Source organism: Cucurbita pepo, chromosome LG06 (assembly GCF_002806865.2).
Source record: "Cucurbita pepo subsp. pepo cultivar mu-cu-16 chromosome LG06, ASM280686v2, whole genome shotgun sequence".
NCBI classification, from domain to species: domain Eukaryota; kingdom Viridiplantae; phylum Streptophyta; class Magnoliopsida; order Cucurbitales; family Cucurbitaceae; genus Cucurbita; species Cucurbita pepo.
In genome coordinates, this window is record NC_036643.1 from 10,164,648 (window position 1) to 10,187,030 (window position 22,383).

Consider the following 22,383-nt stretch of genomic DNA (forward strand, 5'->3'; position numbering starts at 1 on the left):
GGTAAGTGACAATGAAAATCGTATCAGATATTGGTTTATTTAGGTTTTCCCTTCAAATGCTTTCTCTCAAAGTTTTAAAACGCGGTTAGAAAGAGGTTTCCCAGCTCTTATAAAAAAGTTTCAACCGGTGGAATTAAAGTTCTCCAGTTGTGAGATCTTGGAGAAGAATGTAGATCCCAACCAACTTGAGATGTTCCTCTTGACCCAACCCAACAACCCTCTCTTTGAGCCAATTCTCTCCAAAACGCTCTTGTTTCTTAATCTTAACATCCCAAAAACCTTTCAATTCCGAGTTTGTAACACAACGTTTAAGAGCCCTCAATTTACCCATAAAACGGTAACCTTCCTACTTTCGTTTTCCAAAGACCTCCATATTCCCCCAAGATCGAAAGGACCTACAGAACAAGTGATCAAGCCACAAGAGCCTAAAGTGAAAATAAGTTGGTGACTTAATGAACCGAATTGAATTCACAACTCAACCAAACTCTTTATTTTTAAATTAGACTGGGTCGTGAGCCATGTTTTTAGTTAGTCGAGTATTTTTGGTTAGCTGGGTTGACCCAATAAAAAAAAATTCCAACCCATGAATAGAATTGAATCTTCCATTTTCCAAAAATTCAACCAAATCCAATTTTTTTTTTTGTCCATCAAAACTATCAATATAAATATAATTCAGCCGTAGAGACTAATTTTCTTTAGATCGGAGGTTCAAATCTCTAGACTCCGCTCCGTGTTTTATTGTACTCCGCCAAAATAGAGAGACAAACATCAATGGTCGTTTCCAAATTGTTTTTTGATGTCACTGAAGGAGATGGTTGCAGATCCCCTTCTTTTGGCCTTCTGTTGAGAAGAATGTTCCTTCCATCCTGTCATGTAGATCACCTGTAATTGCAGGCACAAGAATTTTTCAATCATGATTCAACAAATCAACCCTACATTAGATAGGTGGGTAAAACCAAAGGGTGCAAGTCAAACTTGGAAAAAATCGATAGAACTAATCGAGTCGATTCGAGTTCCAGTTATTCCTAGTCACTTCGTGTTCATAGAATACAAAAACAAAAAAGAGTCGGCTCACGTTTGATATGATCTTCGTCAGTTTCGGTTCGGTTCAATTTTTGGATTAGCAATCAGCTTCAAATTTAGAAGGTTGGGTTTCTACTAGTAGGTCAGTTGGGCAACGGTTTAGGCTTAACGTCGAACAGAACTAACATGCTGACAACCTAGATAAAGCATATAGTGTAATGGTTCAACCCCACCACTAGCAGATATTGTCCTCTTTGGGCTAACTATCAGAGCTAGACACCGGACGGTGTGCCAACAAGGAGGCTGAGCCCCAAAAGGGTAGACATGAGGTAGTGTGTCAGCAAGAACGCTGGCCCCGAAGGGAGGTGGACTGTGGGGTCCCCACATCGATTGGAGAAGGAAACGTGTAACGACCCAGGCCCACCGCTAGCAGATGTTGTCCTCTTTGGACTTCCCCTCAAAGCTTTAAAACGCGTCTGCTAGGGGAAGATTTCCACACCCTTATAAAGGGTGATTTGTTCTCCTCCCCAACCAATGTGGGACATCACAATCCACCTCCCTTCGGGGCCCAGCGTCCTCGCTGGCACTCGTTCCTTTCTCCAATCGATGTGAGACCGCCTCCAAATCCACCCCCCTTTGGGGTCCAGTGTCCTTACTGCACACCGCCTCATGTCTACCTCCCTTCGGGAAACAGCGAGAAGGCTGACACATCATCCGGTGTCTGGCTCTGATACCATTTGTAACGACCCAGGCCCACCGTTAGCAAATATTGTCCTCTTTGGGCTTTCCCTTTCGGGCTTCCCCTCAAGGCTTTAAAACGCGTCTGCTAGGGGAAGGTTTCCACGCCCTTATAAAGGGTGATTTTGTTCTCCTCCCCAACTAATGTAGGACATCACAGAACGAGTGCCAGCGAGAATGCTGGGCTCTCAAGGGGGTGGATTGTGAGATCCCACATCGGTTGGGGAGGAGAACAAAGCTTTCTTTATAAGGGTGTGGAAACCTCTACCTAGCAGACACGTTTTAAAAACTTTGAGGGGAAGTCCAAAAGGGATAGCCTAAAGAGGACAATATCTACTCGCGATGGGCCTGGACCGTTACACATAGTCAATGAACAAGAGACAACGGTCTCTTTCAATATTGAACATGTCACAAACTCAAATCATTTAAAAAGGTGCACTCTACTAAGCTGACCTGGAAAGTTGCAGGAATGGTTCCATCTTCTGCAGCAAACATGGAATCGTAAATAGCTGCTGTTGCAAGGGCTGTTTCTCTCTTCAGGATCTGAGCTCCATTGTTTAAACATCAATGATATAAAGATCAAAAACATAAACTTCAACGGAACGAGTATGCCAATTACCGCTAAGTTATGCTTATGTAGGCTCGATGATTCTTAGTTGATGAATACAAGATGATATCAAAAAGTGAAAACATAAAGTCAATATGATACTCCTTTTCTTATAGACTTACAGGATTCCTTTGTAGAAGAGCATTTGTTTCGCCCATTGCACGCAAGTGTTCCACCAACTCCAGTGCTTAATATAAGGCAAACGAACCAAAAAAAAAAGAACACATTAAACATAAGATAAGTACACCATCGTCTAATTTTCGTTAACTCACTTTCACGAGCAAAAATTAGAATGGGACAACTGAAGGCTTAATAGATCACTTCCTATAGCTACACAAGACACTGCTATAACTGAAGAACCAAAAAGCTCGGTGTCGAATTTCAGCCCCTGAGAGGTCATGAGGCAACAGCCTCTGACGCCCCACACCATTGCGGTTGGAGGGGTCTTGCCCATTAGCCTACTTTTCCAAGAGGTGGGGCAAGAGTGCAACGACCTAGCCCAAACCCACTTAGATAAAGCTGCAAGGCGTATAAAGGGAGCGAGGACCCTGATTGAATCACTCCAAAAAATCTAAACAATATATAGTGAGATAAGCATGCTCACCACTTGGATAGCGAACGACATACTCATCAACGTCAACACCAGGCAAGGTAAAACCAGCTCTTGTCAAAAGGTTGCCTGCATCTCTCACCTAAATAAGTAAACCGACACGTGCTTCGTTCAGTCAAATACAATATGCACGTCGGAATCGACTGTTTCTCTTTCAGAATCTATCCACCATAATTAGATATAGAAATAGATGACTCTGGATTCAATTCAGAGCAACAGAAGTAACCGAGTGAAAATTATACGAAGAAAGGTTCAACAATGGTAAAAATTATAGGCAAGAAATACTCCTGATAGGATTATTTGAGAAAAGAAGGGTGTTTTGAGTTTTTTACAACAGTAAAAAGAAGGAAAGTTTGCAGTAAACATACTTGTGCCAATGGTGATACTCGTGGACTGATGCCTCCTTCACGCTCCATGTGTGCAAGAGTACATGCAATTCTCAGTTCCCTGGTTGCAAGTATGTGCAGGGATTTTAAGCAATGAACTAAAAATTCAAACCAGAAGAAACACGACAAACCTTAAGGTTTCTCCTCCAAAGATAGCTGCTAAAAATAGCCCATCTGGCTTCAGTGCCAATCTACTCTGTCAAGAAAAAAATCCAGAAAAGGCCATTAAAAATCCTAGCTCCCAGACATATGATAGAACAAGATACCATTCCATAGGTCAGACACCCTCATATTGACCCAACGTGAAATGATAAAGGCCTATCTAGGATGAAAGCATGTAAAAGGGGTTTGAGACGGGCATGCAACCATGGATAACACGTCCTGGATAAGCAAGACTGGGACATCTGTCATGTGGCCATAGGCAACACGCCTTGAACAAGCATGACCGTGACACCCTACCCCAAGTTTGTAATATAATGACAAAACAAGATATCATTCCATACGTCATACACCCCTATATTGACCCAACGTGAAATGGTAAAGGCCTATCCAGGATGAAAGCATGTAAAAGGGGTTTGAGACGGGCATGCGACCATGGACAACACGTCCTAGATAAGCAAGAGTGGGACATATGTCATGTAGCCATAGGCAACACGCCTTAGACAAGCATGACCGTGACATCCTCCCCCAAGTTTACAATATAATGACAGAACAAGATACTATTCCATAGGTCATACACCCCCGTATTGACCCAACGTAAAATGGTAAAGGCCTATCTAGGATGAAAGCATGTAAAAGGAGTTTGAGACGAGCATGCGACCATGGACAACACGTCCTGGATAAGCAAGACCGGGACATCTGTCATGCAACCATAGGCAACACGCTTTGAACAAGCATGACCGTGACATCCTCCCCCAAGTTTGCAATATANCCCTCGGGTTTAGGTGGACAACCTGGCAAATACACATCGACAGAAATTAACTTATCGACTCCCTGAGCAGTACTATAAGAATCGGTACTGAACATCCCTCCTATAATTGTACATGCTCCCAGTTATACCGAATTATCCTAGGCCAGACATATCACTGTGACAACTATAAATGAAGTAGTGAACCCATAACATTCAGTGGAACCAAACGAAACGGACACAGAACACAATGGATAAGAATTTCATAAACTCGAGAAAGTGTAGACAAAAAGTTTCAACTCGCCGTGTCATGGGAGCTATACTTTTACATTCNATGATAGAACAAGATACCATTCCATAGGTCATACACCCCGTATTGACCCAACGTGAAATGGTAAAGGATTATCTAGGANTCATAAACTCGAGAAAGTGTAGACAAAAAGTTTCAACTCGCCGTGTCATGGGAGCTATACTTTTACATTCTCAATTAGTCACATTTCAAAACAACTTTATTAGATCATTGAATGCTTAGGATAATGATTCTTGATTACCTTAACATTCCTAAAATATTATATTCATACTTCTAAACGCGATCGTTTGAACTCATTTGATGCGCTTGATTTATGAGGGACGACCCCTTAACTTCTNTGAAAGCATGTAAAAGGGGTTTGGGACGGGCATGCGACCATGGACAACACGTCCTGGATAAGCAAGACCGTGAGATCTATCATACGGCCATAGCCAGCACGCTTTGGACAAACTTGACCATGACATCCTCCCCCAAGTTTGCAATACAATGACAGAACAAGATATCATTCCATAGGTCATACACCCCATTTGACCCAACGTAAAATGGTAAATGCCTATCTAGGATGAAAGCAGGNTAGGATAATGATTCTTGATTACCTTAACATTCCTAAAATATTATATTCATACTTCTAAACGCGATCGTTTGAACTCATTTGATGCGCTTGATTTATGAGGGACGACCCCTTAACTTCTCGTTCTCTCGAAGTCACATCTTTCTTTTTCCTAATAATTGAAGAAAATGGAAATAGGTTTATTACCACGGCCACGAAACGATCGCCTGATAGCCTTCAATGAACCCCCCAAACATAATGCTGTAGGGAATGTCCTCTTGCAATCCTTCAAAAGGCACAATGTGAAACATGTAAGTCAAGGTACTTAGGATATGATTTCATCAAAAGGTGCAACATTTCCTTAGAAAATCAATAACTGAGAGATCAATGAATGGGATTCACAAGCTAAAATGAACATAACTTCACAATATCGCAATCTAATACCTCCAAACGATCCAATAAGTTTTCTGCAACCGTATCAGTAAGAGAATCCTTCGGGCGCATCAACCAAGCAGCTCGGTCCCGCTGTCACCAAGAAACAACAATTTTAACCCTCCAAAAATTTGAAGGCACTGCAATCAGAAAGCTTATCGAGGAGGAGCTAAAATGTGCAGATATTGTCTTCTTTGGGCTTTCTCTTTCGGGCTTCCCCTCAAGGTTTCTAAAACACGTCTATTAAGGAGACGTTTCCACACCCTTACAAGGAATGGTTCGTTCCCCTCTCCAACCNGGTAAAAACAGTAAAATCTTCTACAAAGGTTGAAACACTCACCATAAGTTTCAATTATTACATGACACTTCAAAAACAAAAGAAACTGTAAAAGTAAAATCAACAAACCTGAATCATGGCTCCAGGAAGATCATTTGTCCNGCCCAACGTCCTTACTGGCATGCTGCCCGGTGACTGGCTCTGATACCGTTTGTAACAGCCTAATCCCACTGCTAGCTGATGTTGTCCTCCTTGAGCTTTCCCTTTCGGGCTTCCCCTCAAGGTTTTTAGAACGCGTCTACTAGGGAGAGGTTTCCACACCCTTACAAGGAATGCTTTGTTACCCTCTCCAACCGATGTGGGATCTCACAATCCACCCCCTTGGGAGCCAACATCCTCGCTGGCACGCCGCCCAATGACTGGCTCTGATACCATTTGTAACAGCCCAAGCCCACCNTCAATTATTACATGACACTTCAAAAACAAAAGAAACTGTAAAAGTAAAATCAACAAACCTGAATCATGGCTCCAGGAAGATCATTTGTCCAGTGAAGACCCAAGCAACTTACAATTAGATCTACTGAACTTCACACCAGAAGTAAATGGAAGAAATGATAAAGCATGAGTTTCATTCAACCAATGACTGCACAGTACTGAAATAGATACAAGCTATAAGAACACCTTTCTTGTATCGGTAGAAACTCTTCGTCACCGATAATAAAAGACGTTTCAACGTCCTGATCGTGTGCACCTGTATCATCTTTGCATGACATTATCATGTCATGTGATGCATCCATCATGATCAGCTTTTCAACTGAACCTGCCAAATGGATAAAAATTTATTTTACAATTTAATACAACACACAGCCGAGCGCGCACATAAAAAAAAAAAAAAAAAAAAAAAAAAAAAAAAAAAAAAAAAAAAAAAAAAAAAAAAAAAAAAAAAAAAAAAAAAAAANCAAAGCACAAAGGTCAAACATATCACTATGGGCCAACATGAAATTTGTGGTTGGTAGAAAAACACCGATTCATAGATTTCTCGAGATATTTTCTTACGAAGTTTTGTTATTNATCCTCGCCGGTACGCCACCCGGTGACTGGCTCTAATACCATTTGTAACAGTCCAAACCCACCATATATTGTCTTCTTTGGGCTTTCCCTTTTGGACTTCCCCTCAAGGTTTTAAAACGCGGTCTACTAGGGAGAGGTTTCCACACTGTTACAAACAATGCTTCATCCCCCTCTCCAACCGATCTGGGATCTCACATAAAAAGTTCTATGCAGTAGATATCCACTTGCCCATTTAATCAAACTTGTTAAAAGTTCTTTGCACACACAATAATCAGAACGAAAGCAGAATACAAACATATGAAACAGTGAATTGTCAATCCCCATCGCGAAAAACAATCATACTCCCAGAATTTCCCTTTGAACAGATGAACATTACAAATTATCTTCACAATTTCACCATACTTTCTCCAAATATCTCCAAATACTCCTCTACAAACCTGTTCTGATGAACTTACATAGAACAAAGAACGAAAAGAAAATGCTGCTCAATTAGGCTTACCTGTTTACGCTTAAGATCACGATCAAAAACCTTAACCTTCGAGGTCTGCGTTCCATCGCCGATCCTACCGTCGTAATTATCATCGCCAGTACAGAAAGAACAACACAGAATTGAATGCTGAAAATCTCGCCGTCTCGTACTCCTCAGCGCTGAGAGCGATCTTCTGATTCCAGACGGCGACAGTCCTCTCATTTCTCTATTACCGATTGAACCTCGCCGGAGGGAGAGGAGGGAAATTTCGGTAATTTTTAAAGGGCTTGGGATATAAAGCTGTATCCAAACACTCCTTAAACCACCAAAACCGGGGTAGGAATAGAACTATCCGGATAAGAAGTGTCCTATTTAAGTTTCCAAACAGGGTCCGTATCACATCGTTTACAAGTTCCTTGAACTACTTCATTTTACGGCTGTGGTTAGAATTTTGGGTTGGGCGAAAATGGCGAAGAAGAAGCAATTGGCATCTTCGGCTCCATGGCGAGGGGAGGAGGAAGTGGATGAGTTCGCCGGAGCAAAGCTCAAGGTGACTAAGAATCCCGGCGAGACTCCGGTAATGCACGTTCCTCGCAAGAAGAGCCTCAAATCCAAGAGCTCCATAGACGAAGATGATTCCCTTGAGATTGACCCTGAGCTTCGCTACAGTTTCCAGCGAAATTACCAGGTTTAATTCACTTTTCGTAGAACGTGTTTGTTGCTGAGAATTGTGCGTTTTTAGTCGCGTAATTCATCGGTTCTTATCTGTTCGTAGCTGTTGCATATGTCGAATTCGTTTTTCCTTTTCATCTGCATAGTTTTATTTTGGAAACATAGCTTTCCTTCGATCATAGGTTCACTTGTTAGATTGTAGGATTATCTAGAAATAATCTGTTCTTTGATTACTGACTTCCAAATTCATGCTGATAAGCGTTTTAAGCCTCTTGATTATCATAACTGTGTCGACAGCAGAGACATTTAAATAGAATAGAATTCTTTGGGAGATGAGAACTTTGTAGAACTATCCCTCCCTTAAACTGAATTCTGCATAAAGAATTCAGTTTAGGACTTCAACTTCTATCTTCTTGAACTACATCTTGAGGTCACCGGTAGATACATGTATGAATAAATACATGTGTTGAAGGTTCACTAGTAGATACATGACTTTTGGATAATGAATGGTAATGGGGAATGTCCCAAATCACCTATATATATGTATGTTGGCATTTGTAGAAGTTATAGAAAATCAATTAAGCATTCCTTCGTAGTTATACAAAGTTCTCTTCTCCCAAAGAATTCTACCAAATTTTTTGCTGTTACCAACAACCGGTATCAGAGCCATGCTCTAAACTTAGCCATGTCAATAGAATCCTCAAATATCGAACAAAGAATTGTGAGTCTCGAAGGTGTAGTCAAAAGTGACTAAAGTGTCGAATAAAGGGTGTACTTTGTTCGAGGGCTCCAGAGAAAGGAGTCGAGCCTCGATTAAGGGGAGACTATTTGAGAGCTCCATAAGCCTCAGGAGAGGCTTATAGTGTACTTTGTTCAAGAGGAGGATTGTTGAGGATTATTGGGAGTAAGTCCCACATTGGCTAATTTAGGGAATAATCATGGGTTTATAAGTGAGGAATCTATCTCCATTGGTATGAGGTCTTTTGGGGAAGCCCAAAGCAAAGCTATGAGAGCTTTTGCTCAAAGTGGACAATATCATATCATTGTGGAAAGTCGTGATTCCTAACAAACTGGAGTGTCGAAGGAAAATTTTCACAACAAACCGCTATAAAAGAAAAAAGAAACACCTTAGCGGATTGATTCTCTACCATGTGTGGGAGGGCGTTTGGGTGATTAGTCGAAAGATGACTCTAAATGGGAATAGAGATGTGGATGTAGAAGAGAAGTTGGCTTGAAGAAAATAGAGATGTTGGTGGCTTGGACCAATCAAATGAGAGTGCATTCATATCTAGTGGGGCTGACAGCATGATATGATAATACGAGGGTTTGGAGTATTTGGAAGAGAGGAGACGTGAGATCCAACATCGGTTGGAGAGGGGAATGAAACATTGTTTATAAAGATGTTTTAAAACATCGGTTGGAGAGGGGAATGAAACCTCTTCATAGCAGACACGTTTTAAAACCTTGAGAGGAAACCCGGAAGGGAAAACCCAAAGAGGACAATATCTGTTAGCGGTGGGCTTGAGCTGTTATAAATAGTATCAAAGGCAGACACTGAGCGGTGTACCAGCGAGGACACTGGGTCCCCAAAGAGGGTGGATTGTGAGATCCCACATCGGTTGGAGAGGAGAACGAAACATTGCTTATAAGGGTCTCTCTAGCAGACGCGTTTTAAAACCTTGAGGGGTAGCTCGGAAGGGAAAACCCAAAGAGGACAATATCCGTTAACGGTGGGCTTGGGCTGTTACAAATGGTATCAGAGCCAAACATTGAGCGGTGTATCAGCGAGGATACTAGGCCCCTAAGGGGTGTGGATTGTGAGATCCCACATCGGTTGGAGAGGAGAATGAAGCATTCCTTATAGAATTTATTGACCGTACTTATAGTGCTTTCCTTATTAATTGGGAAGTAATTAACCTTAGAAATAGTTTCATGTTAAAGTATGAAATTGTTTTAAACTGATTGCAAGTTCTTAAAATTTTATGTGGTGCAGTTTCTTCAACGAGTATTTAGCATTGACACCATTGTCAAACCTCTTCCACCAGCCATGGCGTACAATGCTTCCAGGAACTTGCACTTCTTCACTCGCATTTTCACACAGTTCTTTGGTATGTATTTCCTCATTTCTTTTTTCTTTTGTAAGTTCGGATTTGCACTCCACTCGAGCACGAAATTAAACAAGCGTACGTATAGGACTTTTTTACGCCCGCAATGGACCATAATTCATACTTCTAATAGGACCAATACTTTGTTTATCATGAGATACGTGCTGATATGAACCAAGGTATCAATCATACAAAATAAACTTGAAGGAACTTGAAGGAAGATGTTGTGCAAATTATCACATTTTGGAATTGGAATTGAAAAGAATAGAGTTTTTATTTTAGCTTTGTTGAGAGCTAAGCTTTTACTTTGCAAATTCTCGTATTTAGAACTTGCATGCTAGAGTCATTCAAGTGATATTGATCAAACCTCTTGTGGAATGATTTGAATCACGGTTTATAAACGAGTTTTCTTTACTCTTGATCTTGATAATGAAGGTAATCCGTTCTAAAACTATCCCTTGGGTTGATTCTATATTACATGTTGCATTACCATTGACAATGTTAATGAAATCAACGGTTGCCATTATTCAATGAAATCAACTATTATTCAATGAAATCAACTATTTAGAACTTGCATGCTAGAGTCATTCAAGCGGTATTGATCAAATATCTTGTAGAGTGATTCGAATCACGAGTTTAGAAACGAGTTTTCTTTACTCCTGCTCTTGATCGTCAAGATAATCCGTTCCAAAACTTTCCCTTGGGTTGATTCTATATCACATCCTGTATTACCATTGACAAAATGAAATCAACTGTTTAGAACTTGCATGCTAGAGTCATTCAAGTGGTATTTGATCAATCCTCTTGTGGAGTAGTTCGAATCATGAGTTTAGAAACGAGTTTTCTTTACTCTTGATCTTGATCATCAAGGTAATCCGTTCCAAAACTTTCCCTTGGATTGATTCTATATTACATTTTGTATTACCATTGACAATGTAATGAAATCAATTGTTGCCATTATTCGATGTTTTGTTCGTTAACACATCTGATCCCCCATACCAGACCCTGAAGGTATTGCAAACGCTCAGAAATCACTTGGACTCGGACAGGAAGAGAAAGATCGCCGTGTTCGTTAAGTGGAGAAGAAAGGGAAATGACTGGGGACTTTGATGTATTTGGGAAGCATTATGCATAATTTTTGTTCAACTTCAAGTTTAATTACATTTGTTGGGTTTGTAGAAAATTTACACTCAAAGAAAACTGTTGCTACAATGAGAATCTATTCCTGTTCAGATCTCTGGGTATCCCCATGCCAGTAGCCCCATTTGTTCAACAGGTTCAGCTGAGTTTAGTATGATTCCTGTTCAGATCTCTGGGTATCCCATGCCTTGCTGACTGACACTCGTTCCTTTCTACAATCGATGTGGTACCCCCCAATCTACCTCTTTTGGAGCCAGTTTTCTTGCTGGCAGATATTGTCCTCTTTGTGATTTACCTTTTCCTTAAAGTTTTTAATACGTGTCTGTTTAGGAGAGGTTTTCACCGTCTTATAAAGAATGTTTCGTTTTTCTCCCCAACTGATGTGGGATCTCATAATCCACTTCCCTTCGGGGTCCAGCGTCCTCGTTGATACTTGTTCCCTCTCCAATCAATGTGGGACCCCCCAATCCACCCTCTTTGGGGCCCAGTTTCCTTGCTAGTACACCATCTCGTGTCCACCCCCTTTTGGAGTTCAGTCTCCATGCTGACACATCGCTCGGTGTCTGGCTCTGATACAATTTTTAACCACCCAAGTTTACTGCTAGCAAATATTGTTCTCTTTGGACTTTCTCTTCTTGACTTTTCTCAAAGTTTGCGCTAGGGAGAGTTTTCCACACCCTTGTAACATAACCCTTATATGAATGTAGAAACCTCTCCCTAGCAAACCCATTTTAAAACTATGAGACTAACGACGATATGTAACAAAACAGATAATATCTGCTAGCGGTGGGCTTAGGTTGCTGCACAACATGACTCTGATACCACTAATAGGAACAACAAACATCCACAATTATCCACTTTGAGCATAAACTTCCATGACTTTAGTTTTGATTTCCCCAAAATACCTCGTTCCAATGAAGATAATTTCTCTTACTTATATACTCACGATCCTTAATTAGCCAACTTCTCTTACTTATATACTCACGATCCTTAATTAGCCAACGTGAACTCCAACCGTTCCTTTATTCTTAAACTTCCTCAACGTTATATATACATCGTCTTTCTACAAAACCCAAAAAAAGTAGACATATTGCATCCAACACACAAGCATGTATATGCTCACAAGTTCTTAGATATCAAGATTGGCAAGCTGTTGTATGTTAAAAGGGTAAGCAACGGACATGTCGCCATTGAAAGCCCTTCTTGCCATGATGATATTCACTCTCTCAGTTGGATGAAACGCATCCCAAAACACATACTGGTCTCGATTCAGACAAGGCATTTGGTATGGAAGACATGTTATCTGTCCCCTGTTCCTCCCAATCCCACAGCACCCTCGATCCGCCACTGTGAATCCTACGTTGTACAATCAAACATCCTTGTTTTAAAAACCTTAATCATAGTATAAACATAACCAAACTTGTCTCAAACCACAGTACCATAAGCTCTAGGATTTGCAAGGATATCGCCGTTCATACGAGCAATATTAACGTAAGTGAACCTCGAACCGGGAAGATTGGCATTCAAGTTTCCGATCATTACTCTAACGTTCGCGTTGAAATCTCGAACGAGCTGGCTTACTTCTTCCGAGCATCTTCCATCGGAGCTTCGAGCTAATACGTTGGGAATGCACTCCATTGTTCCGATGCCGGGGATTATGAACTTCCGAGCTCCGAGGTTGTAAAGCCTCTATAACATACATAGGTTCTAAAAGTCAGAGAAAATAGACCCTTATAAGATAAGAGAGGCAGTGAGGATCTTACACTGAGTTGCTGAGTGTACTGTTGGGTCAAGAGATCGGCGAACTGTCGGCTATTGTATTGAGATCTGGTAGGATAATTAGGCATTAGATAGTTGTTAAGGTAGTCGTTACTGCCCATACCAACGAAGAATATGCAGCGAGCCACCACGGGAGCCACCGTGGCAGCGCCCAGGTTGCCGGTTATTTGATCCAACGTGTTCTCGAAGTTCCTTATTTGTTGATTGAAAGGTATGCGACCGATCTGCATCAGGACGTTATGCATATGTCTTAACTAATTAAGTTATGATTGAATTGACTTAGATTTTGAGTGATCGCTTACAAAGTTTCTTCCCGTAATATCGAGGATTCCCGAAGCAGCCGACGCATAATTTAGTCCACGTAGCGGTCCGGTTGTTGGAGCTGCGCTCGGAGGAATTAAGGGAAGTCCTAGGAGCTTGGCTGCACAAGTTATTCATACAACCCAAATATATCTTTAATCAATACACCAATTCTGTAAAGAAACTAATGAAAAGTTCAAGCTTACTCCCAAAATCAAATAGAAAGTTGAAAACAAGGTTTATAACAAGTCCATAGATACACACACACATATATATATATATATAAAATAATGTTTGATAACATATTCGTGGGTAGGTTCGATCGGGTTTAGACAATTTTTTTACGAAACTTAATTGTTCAAGTTGATATTTTTTCAACCCGAGTAACCAGAACCAACTTAACCCAATTACTGGAATTGCTAATTTTTTCAATTCAAATAACTCGCACCAATGAAATTGAGTTGGGTTGGTAAAACATCTATTTATTTACTTTTAAATATTTAATTAAGATTTATAATTCAAATAAAATATATATTTTGAAAAATTAACTTCCAAACCATAAAAAGAATTATCTTTGGTGGAAAAAAATAATAAAATAATTATGAAATTACATATAAAATATATATATATATATATATATATAATTGTATCATAATTAAAAAAATGTAAATTCGAGTTGGTTTAATGAGAGAAATTCATAAAACCATCCTTCCATAAAATTTTCATTTATGTACGAATTGAGTTGGTTGATCAAATTTTTTCGATAATCGAAATTTTTGAACACGAATTTGAGCGAATTTATAAAACAACTGTTCCATAAAGTTTTTTCGTTTATTTGAACTCAACCCAGATCGTACAAATTGGGTTAGGTTGATCGAATTTTTCAAGAAATCGAAATTTTTGAACACGAATTTATAAAACAACAATTCCATAACGTTTTTTTCGTTTATTTGAACCCAACCCAGATAGTACAAATTGGGTTAGGTTGATCGAATTTTTCAAGAAATCAAAATTTTTGAACACGAATTTATAAAACAACAATTCCATAAAGTTTTTTCGTTTATTTGAACCCAACCCAGATCGTACAAATTGGGTTTGGTTGATCGAATTTTCCTAACACGGGTTCGAGAGAAAGAGACAAAAAAACATACCTATTTCATCAACAATAGTGTATCCATTGGAGAAACGACCAGTTGGGCCATCAGCAAAATCAATACCATAAGGGAAATAGTTAGCTCTTGCAAACGTCGGAAGATTGTTATTATTCCCATTATCAATCAAAGAGTCTCCAAATATGAACATGGCAGGCACCATCGCCGGCCTCCCTCCGCCGCCGTCCGTACTACCATTCTGGCTGAAAGCCGCCGCGGCCGCCGCCACAAGTAGCAGCACCAAAACAGGCAACAACATTGATGAAAACCTCAACTCAGCCATGGATGAATTATTTTTGTTATGAGTTAAGGGATTGGTGTATTTATAGGATGAACAAAGCGGTGGGTTGCAGAAGAAATAAATGAACCCATCTGTCCATGGCCTTTGCATGGAAGTAATTAATGTGAGTTCATCATCTTGTGCTTGCCAACTTGGGTACTCCTTAGCTATGTCCGCCATGTTGCAACATCCGGAACGGTGTACACGGACATGTTAGAAATCACGACCTCAATAATGGTTTGATATTATCGACTTTGAGCATAAGCTCTCGTAGCTTTGCTTTTGGTTTCTCCAAAAGGCCTCGTATGAATGAAGATAGTGTTTCTTACAACCTCTTAATCAGTTCAGGTGGGACTCCTCTCCCAACCATCCTCAACAAATTCAAAGGAGTATTCGAAATCCTATTTCTTAAGAAAAAGTTAAAGAATATTGTTAGTTTTGTTGGATGAAAGTCCCACGTCCACTCATTTAGAGAAGGATCATGGATTTATAATCAAGGAATTCTATCTCCATTGATATGAGGCTTCTTGGAGAAGCCCAAATCAAAGTCACGAGAGCTTATGCTTAGGTGGACAATATCATACCATTGTGGAGAGTCGTATTCATCTAACATGGTAACAGGGTCATGCCCTAAACTTAGTCATGTCGATAGAATCCTCAAATGTCGAACAAAAGTACTGTGAGCCTCGAAGGCATAGTAAAAAATGATTAAGACTCCAAAAGAAAAGGAGTCGAGCTTTTAGAGATTATGCTCAAAGTGGACAGATTAAAGGGAGGTGTTGGATGAAAGTCCCACGTGGGCTAATTTAGGGAATGATCATGAGTTTATAATAAAAGAATACTATCTTCATTTGTACCTAGCTTTTAGAGATTATGCTCAAAGTGGACAATATTTACCACTGTGGAGAGTCATGTTCAACTAACATGGTACGAGGGACATGCCCTAAACTTAGCCATGTCAATAGAATTCTCAAATATCTAATAAAAGTATTGTGAACCTCGAAAGCTAGTCAAAAAATGACTAAGACTCCAAAAAGAAAAAGGAGACGAGAATCGAATATTTTTATAATTTAGTTCTATTTGAGCTAGGAAGAAGGTTGAGAATTGAAATGATGGATAGCAGCTGGGTTTTGAAGTTCCCAATCCAGAAGGAGTCAACAGGGTGAGTGAGTATTAAATTCATGGTTATTGATATCTATTACCATTCAACAGTGTCCTAAACTTCAGAAAGCATTGAAGTCAGTCAACTACTTGGGTAAAGACCAATCCCCTCTTAACCCACCACGTTATCCAACTGAGACCTTAATTAGAGATAGGTTTTGATGAGCTATATAAGTGTAATGTTCGAGGTCAGCGCCAATCTGCTCTCTCTTAGATGTACAATGTAACGACCCTAAATTTCTCTATTTAACTTAAGGCCGCTACTATACATTTAATCTTGAACATTTAATGTGAAACTAACTTTATTGAGTCTTCTCATAAATTCAACATTAATTTCATACTTTGTTTATTACCTTCGGATAAACAAGTACATAATAAAGAAAAAATACAAAAATAAAATGTAATTCATTTTCTACACACGGCCCACACGTGCGAGAATGGACTCACTAGTCGGTTTGCACACCGCTGGACCCCTTTTCTTGTCGGATAAGCATACTCTGGGAGCTCTCTATGTTGGACACCTGTTTGAAGTAGTAGCCGTCACGGCAGCATTATGTAAAACATAATGGTCGTTCTCCTATCTAGTAGTGTACGCGTTCGTACCATCGTGAAGGAATATGGATATCCCCCAATGCAAGAGCACACATTAATGCTTGAGGTCCCAATGCATGAACAAAGTGCAGTAGTATTCTACAGAGTATCTCGTAATCTCTTTTCAATTGGCATCAATAAAGAGTGCAAGTGTTTCTCAGAAACAGTTGTGCTCAATAGACTGGTATCAGAGCACGTTAGTATAAATTGTCTAATCTCTTTGAATTCTTAGTATGCTCTGTGGTTGTAGCTGTATCTGATCTTCCACATCAGAAACGATTCCTTGAAATTATTAGTGAGTGAGTTTTTTTTGTGTCGTGAGTAGTACTAGGGTATAGCTAACACGATGAGTGATTTTTAAATCATTGGAGGAATCAAGAAACTTAGCAACAACGCAACTACAACATGTGGGCAACATGCATGATGTTCTATTTACAATGACAGAACTTTTGGGAGGTCGTTGGTGGCAGTGAAACTACGCCGCCAGAGGAGGATTCTAATGGCACCTTACGAAAATAGAGAATCAAAGCAGGCAAAGTAATGTTTGCCTTGAAGACCACAATTGTAGAAGAGATGTTAGAACACATTTGAGATGACAAGTCACCGAAAGAAATATGGGACACGTTCGTAATGTTGTTTTCAAAGAAGAACGATACGAGGCTACAACTTTTGGAGAACGAATTGTTATCAATCTCACAACGTGACATTACGATTACTCAGTATTTTCACAGGAACAAGTTGATCTATTGGGAGATTACTAAATTAGACCCCAAGTCTGTCATGGGAGAAGCTCAAATAAAGAGGATCATTATTTACGGATTGCGACCAGAATATAGAAGCTTCGAGAATGACCCCCTCAACCATCACTTGTAGAGTTTGAGAATTTGTTAGCAAGTCAAGAAGCCATGTTCAATAGTGTTATATTGTAAACTATTTTTTTCGTTGACTTCACAAACATGTTTTGTACTTTTAAGATTTTTAATATCAGTTCTACCGTTTATATTTGAATTTAATTCCTTGTGTCTTCTGTTTTACAAAATTCAAAACTTTTATCACATTTTTTACCCTCGAGTCTATGTGGCAAGCAATTCAAACCTTCGAAAAACTAATTGTTACACGAGCTCAACCCATTTATGAAAGTTTAAATGAAACCCCAAAGAACTCTTTATAATAGCTGCAAATTGAAGGTGCATGTGATCACTTAGAATTGAAGCTTTTCATTGATCAAGTGTTATGAATGCCTTTTCTCAATAACAATTGGAGAAAATCAACTAAAGAAAATTTTGAAGTTATCGATAATAATAGGAGAAACCACATTCAAAATTCTAGAGCAACCAAACCAACCACAAAACGTGCGTAAAACAACGACACCAGTGAGCAAAATCACAACAACAAGAACGATCACCTTCATCACTGGATTGATATATTTTTGAATGAATCTCTTCGCTTTCATCGTCCAGCAGCTTTCATAATAACTATTGATATCTTTAACGATTTGAATCTCAGCCATGTTCTTGATTCTACACGAGTTATCACTATGTTGGTGAAGCTCCAACACATTTCTTAGCCCATCAAACAGTTCCACTACTTTTTCTTCACTTCCCGAGTGCCTCTTAATAATGCTTGCTTCTTTCAATATCTTGACATCTTTAGTTGTTGTTATCAACCCACTCATCAATGCTACATAATTGCTAAAGCATGGCGGGTTTAGTTTAGTCGCTACTTCGAACGCCACTAGATTTTTTAATACTACTTCTGAGAAGGCATTAATGGTGATCGTCGGCAACTCTAAACAAGATTTTCTAGATTCTTGCTCGAACCTTGTCAAAAGAATATGAATAAATAGTTAAATTACCAACCAACCCAAAAATTTATTTAAGCTACGTAAGTATAACAACCTAAGCTCACTGCTAACAGATATTGTCTGCTTTGGCTCGTTACGTATGGCCGTCAGCTTCACGATTTTAAAACGAATCTGCTAGGGAGAGGTTTCCACACCCTTATATGGAATGCTTCGTTCCCTTCTCCGACCGATGTGGGATCTCACAATCCACCCCACTTGGGGACCTAGAGTTCTTGCTGGCACACGGCCCGATGCTGGCTCTAATATCATTTTGTAACAGTCCCAGCCCATTACTAGTAGATATTGTCTTTTTAGCTGGTTACGTATCGTGGTCAGCCTCACGATTTTAAAACGCGTCTGCTAGGGAGAGATTTCCACACTCTTATATGGAATGTTTCGTTCCCTTCTCCAACCGATGTGGGATCTCACAATCCACCCCCTTTGGGGACCTAGCGTTCTTGCTGACACATCGCTCGGTGCTGGCTCTGATACCATTTGTAACAGTCCAAGCCCATTGCTAGCAGATATTTTCTATTTTAGCCCGTTACGTATCGTCGTCAGCCTTATGGTTTTAAAATGCATCTGCTGGGGAGAGGCTTCCACACCCTTATATGGAATGTTTCGTTCATCTCTACAACCGATGTGGGATCTCACAACCCACCTCCTTGGGGACCTAGCGTCCTCACTGGCATACCGCCCAGTGCTAGCTCTGAAACCATTTGTAAAAACTCATGCCCACCGCTAGCAGATATTGTCTATTTTAGCTCGTTACATATCGTTCTCAGCCTCACAATTTTAAAACGCATTTGCTAGGGAGAGGTTTCTACATTCTTAAATGAAATGCTTCGTTCCACTCTCCAACCGACGTGGGATCTCACAATCCACCCCCTTGGGGACCCGACGTTCTCGTTGGCACATCGCTCAGTGGTGACTCTGATACCATTTGTAACACCTCAAGCCCACCGCTAACAGATATTATCTGTTTTGCCTCATTACGTATCGCCGTCAGTCTTACAGTCTTAAAACGCTTGTAGGAGAGATTTCGCACTCTTATAAAGAATACTTGAAAAAAAAAATTCTCTTATGATTTAACAAACCTGATGCTTTTATGGAAGGCCTTGTTGTTGCCTTCTAACTTGACTCCGACCCGTCTAAGCTGCTCGGCTGACGGGATCAACGGCAGGCCGTTCATATCCTCGCCAGTGGAAGAAGACGATGACCCAACTCTCCCATGTAAACCAAACAAGGCTTGGATCAAACCCACGGCTTCACAAAGCTGCTGTAAGAAGGGAATTTGAAGAACAGAACCCAAAACATTAAAAAGATCCAAAAGGAAATGATTACCAGAACATTCCATTCCAACAAGATCATCAATAATCGAACTTGTATCCATAATCAATAGATACAAAAAGTGAAGCAAATGATGGGATTGTTCAAGAATTTGGTATACATCAGTAGAGCCATTGTAACGCTTGAATTCACGAAGATCATGAGGAGGGAGCTTCTTGGGGGAAACAACCTCACAAAATCTGAACAACAAGATATGCAAATTGTTCCCAAAATTTTGTGGCAAAATTTTTTTGAGAACAAAAATTGGAATTTGATTCTCGAGCTTAAGAACATCATTCACTAACTCATTTTGGGTCATCAAATTTGCCTCAATTAGACAACCATACAACCTTTGTTCAACAAACCAAGGAAATGGAGAAGGGTAATAAAGTTGAGGATATGATCTTCTGATCTCATCTATTTTATCATTGGAAATGGCTAGAATTTGAACCAAAAACAACCCATCTATGAGCATAATCCAAGCCAAGGCCTCGGACCCGAAATCGAGAAATTTTTCGTAACAAGATCGGATTTTGATATCGAATTGCTCGAGATCAGCAGCGATTTGATGGAGTTGGGGGAGTTTGAATGATTCTATTGCATTGATTGCGTTATCGAGCTTGTGTAATTCCATTTGGTAGAGCTTGTTTGTGAAGTGGTGGTAAGGCCCAAGCGCAATGTGGCGAGGGAAGTAAGCTTGTGGCATGCCATTGGTGATGGAATGAGGCAGCTTGAAGATGGAAGTGGGCGTTTGTAAGGCTGTTTGGAGGGTATTTGGTTGGAGAAGTTGGGTGATATGAACAACCCAATGGGTTTCATGGGGTGTTTTGTGAAGCTCTTTGGAGTTGAAGGCCATGTTTTGGGGAAGAACGATTGCATTTAGGTTGAGATAAGAGGGAAGAGATTATAAAGTTGAATAAAATATCTTCTTATTGAATCATATCTTAATAAAATTATGGGAGTTATGGAAAAAGAAAAATCTATAACCAAATCTCTAACATATAAAAGCCTTTTCTTAGATCAAGATAATTAAATTAAGGACCCACTTTATTCTTCTTCCATGTGATGTCCGGGAGGAGAACAAAATACCCTTTATAAGTGTGTGGAAACCTTTCCCTAGCACATGAGTTTTAAAGCCTTGAGGGGAAACTCGAGAGGGAAAGTCTGAAAATGACAATATTTGCTAGCGGTGGGCTTGGGCCGTTACAAATGGTATTAGAGCTAGACATCGGACGATGTATCAGCCTTCTCGTTGTTCCCCGAAGGGGGTAAACACGAGGCGGTGTGCTAGTAAGGACACTGGGCCTTGAAGGAGGTGGATTTGGTGGTGGTCTCATATCGATTGGAGAAAGAAACGAGTGCCAACATGACACTGGATCTCGAAGGGAGGTGGATTGTGATGTCCCACATTGGTTGGAGAGGAGAACAAAACACCCTTTGTAGGGTGTGAAAACCTTGTTGGATTTCGATAATCGGCCAGGGAAATCACCGAGAGGATATTGTCGATAGGAGGTTGTTGGAAGAAAGATAAAATGCCTAAAATAAGAGAGAGAGAATGACTGAAAGTTTGACTGCTCTTGACCACTTGTTGGATTTCGATAATCGGCTAGGGAAATCACCGAGAGGATATTGTAGATAGGAGGTTGTTGGAAGAAAGATAAAATGACTAAAATAAGAGAGAGAGAAGGACTGAAAGTTTGACTGCTCTTCAAATGGGTTGTGAAATCTTGTAAACAGATTTCCTATTTAAATACAACCTATCCTAAAAATGGGTGGAGAGTGGCCAAAATCTGTGCCACTTCAAAAAAAAAAAGAGTGATACAACCTATCCTAAAAATAAAAGAGTGATACAACCTATCCTAAAAATAAAAATGGGTGGAGAGTGGCCAACTGAATCTGTGCCAAAGTGGTAAAAATGGGTGGAGAGTGGCCAACTGAATCTGTGCCAAAGTGGTATCGTAAAAATGGATTTCCTATTTAAATACAACCTATCCTGAAAATGGGTGGAGAGTGGCCAAAATCTGTGCCACCTATTTAAATACAACCTATCCTAAAAATGGGTGGAGAGTGGCCAAAATCTGTGCCACTTCAAAAAAAAAGAGTGATACAACCTATCCTAAAAATAAAAAATGGGTGGAGAGTGGCCAACTGAATCTGTGCCAAAGTGGTATCGTAAAAATGGATTTCCTATTTAAATACAACCTATCCTGAAAATGGGTGGAGAGTGGCCAAAATCTGTGCCACTAGAGTGATACAACCTATCCTAAAAATAAAAATGGGTGGAGAGTGGCCAACTGAATCTGTGCCAAAGTCTATCCTAAAAATAAAAATGGGTGGAGAGTGGCCAACTGAATCTGTGCCAAAGTGGTATCCTAAAAATGGGTGGAGAGTGGCCAACTGAATCTGTGACAGAGTGGTATCCTAAAAATGGGTAGAGAGTGGCTGAATCTGTGTCACTTCAAAAAAAAAAAGAGTGAAAATGGATTTCCTATTTAAATACAACCTATCCTGAAAATGGGTGGAGAGTGGCCAAAATCTGTGCCACTAGAGTGATACAACCTATCCTAAAAATAAAAATGGGTGGAGAGTGGCCAACTGAATCTGTGCCAAAGTCTATCCTAAAAATAAAAATGGGTGGAGAGTGGCCAACTG

General features: G+C 40.0%; 4 protein-coding genes across 5 annotated transcripts; 1 reads left to right on the forward strand and 3 right to left on the reverse strand.

The window, feature by feature from the left end:
* Positions 1–601: 601 nt before the first annotated feature.
* LOC111796799 (putative methyltransferase At1g22800, mitochondrial) lies at positions 602–7,646 on the reverse strand. Its single transcript, XM_023679559.1, has 10 exons — positions 7,411–7,646; positions 7,207–7,348; positions 6,522–6,660; positions 6,356–6,425; positions 3,496–3,560; positions 3,347–3,425; positions 2,973–3,060; positions 2,491–2,555; positions 2,215–2,304; positions 602–882 (listed from the first exon to the last, which is right to left on the reverse strand). The coding sequence occupies exons 1-10, from the start codon at positions 7,600–7,602 to the stop codon at positions 769–771; spliced, it is 1,044 nt and encodes a 347-aa protein (XP_023535327.1). The 5' UTR covers positions 7,603–7,646; the 3' UTR covers positions 602–768.
* Positions 7,647–7,795: 149 nt separating this feature from the next.
* LOC111796938 lies at positions 7,796–11,393 on the forward strand. Its single transcript, XM_023679757.1, has 3 exons — positions 7,796–8,068; positions 10,046–10,160; positions 11,160–11,393. Exons 1-3 carry the CDS (start codon positions 7,847–7,849, stop codon positions 11,231–11,233), a joined length of 411 nt encoding a protein of 136 aa, XP_023535525.1. The 5' UTR covers positions 7,796–7,846; the 3' UTR covers positions 11,234–11,393.
* A 918-nt stretch (positions 11,394–12,311) lies between these two features.
* Positions 12,312–14,810, reverse strand: LOC111796925 (GDSL esterase/lipase At1g71691-like). 2 transcript variants are annotated; one of them, XM_023679736.1, is made up of 5 exons: positions 14,528–14,810; positions 13,379–13,497; positions 13,061–13,300; positions 12,737–12,986; positions 12,312–12,653 (listed from the first exon to the last, which is right to left on the reverse strand). In XM_023679736.1, the coding sequence occupies exons 1-5, from the start codon at positions 14,808–14,810 to the stop codon at positions 12,427–12,429; spliced, it is 1,119 nt and encodes a 372-aa protein (XP_023535504.1). In that variant the 3' UTR covers positions 12,312–12,426. The 2 variants fall into 2 exon arrangements, with proteins under 2 accessions (XP_023535504.1, XP_023535505.1); XM_023679737.1 differs by having other exon boundaries at positions 12,312–12,644; positions 14,528–14,801.
* A 3,016-nt stretch (positions 14,811–17,826) lies between these two features.
* Positions 17,827–20,587, reverse strand: LOC111796800 (putative UPF0481 protein At3g02645). Its single transcript, XM_023679560.1, has 2 exons — positions 19,500–20,587; positions 17,827–18,379 (listed from the first exon to the last, which is right to left on the reverse strand). The coding sequence occupies exons 1-2, from the start codon at positions 20,585–20,587 to the stop codon at positions 17,827–17,829; spliced, it is 1,641 nt and encodes a 546-aa protein (XP_023535328.1).
* Positions 20,588–22,383: the final 1,796 nt, after the last annotated feature.

Excerpts from the sequence above, each read along its gene's own strand:
- LOC111796799 (XM_023679559.1), bottom strand. The coding sequence starts at position 7,602 with ATGAGAGGACTGTCGCCGTCTGGAATCAGAAGATCGCTCTCAGCGCTG. Across the intron at positions 7,349-7,410 it reads GTGATCTTAAGCGTAAACAG|GTTTGTAGAGGAGTATTTGG; the intron begins GTAAGCCTAATT and ends TCATCAGAACAG. Across the intron at positions 2,305-2,490 it reads CTCTTCTACAAAGGAATCCT|ATCCTGAAGAGAGAAACAGC; the intron begins GTAAGTCTATAA and ends AATGGAGCTCAG.
- LOC111796938 (XM_023679757.1), top strand. The coding sequence starts at position 7,847 with ATGGCGAAGAAGAAGCAATTGGCATCTTCGGCTCCATGGCGAGGGGAG. Across the intron at positions 8,069-10,045 it reads GTTTCCAGCGAAATTACCAG|TTTCTTCAACGAGTATTTAG; the intron begins GTTTAATTCACT and ends TATGTGGTGCAG. Across the intron at positions 10,161-11,159 it reads CATTTTCACACAGTTCTTTG|ACCCTGAAGGTATTGCAAAC; the intron begins GTATGTATTTCC and ends CCCCCATACCAG.
- LOC111796925 (XM_023679736.1), bottom strand. The coding sequence starts at position 14,810 with ATGGCTGAGTTGAGGTTTTCATCAATGTTGTTGCCTGTTTTGGTGCTG. Across the intron at positions 13,301-13,378 it reads ATATTACGGGAAGAAACTTT|ATCGGTCGCATACCTTTCAA; the intron begins GTAAGCGATCAC and ends GTCCTGATGCAG. Across the intron at positions 12,654-12,736 it reads TGCAAATCCTAGAGCTTATG|GATTCACAGTGGCGGATCGA; the intron begins GTACTGTGGTTT and ends TGTACAACGTAG.
- LOC111796800 (XM_023679560.1), bottom strand. The coding sequence starts at position 20,587 with ATGGCCTTCAACTCCAAAGAGCTTCACAAAACACCCCATGAAACCCAT. Across the intron at positions 18,380-19,499 it reads GCCTTCCATAAAAGCATCAG|GTTCGAGCAAGAATCTAGAA; the intron begins GTTTGTTAAATC and ends TCTTTTGACAAG.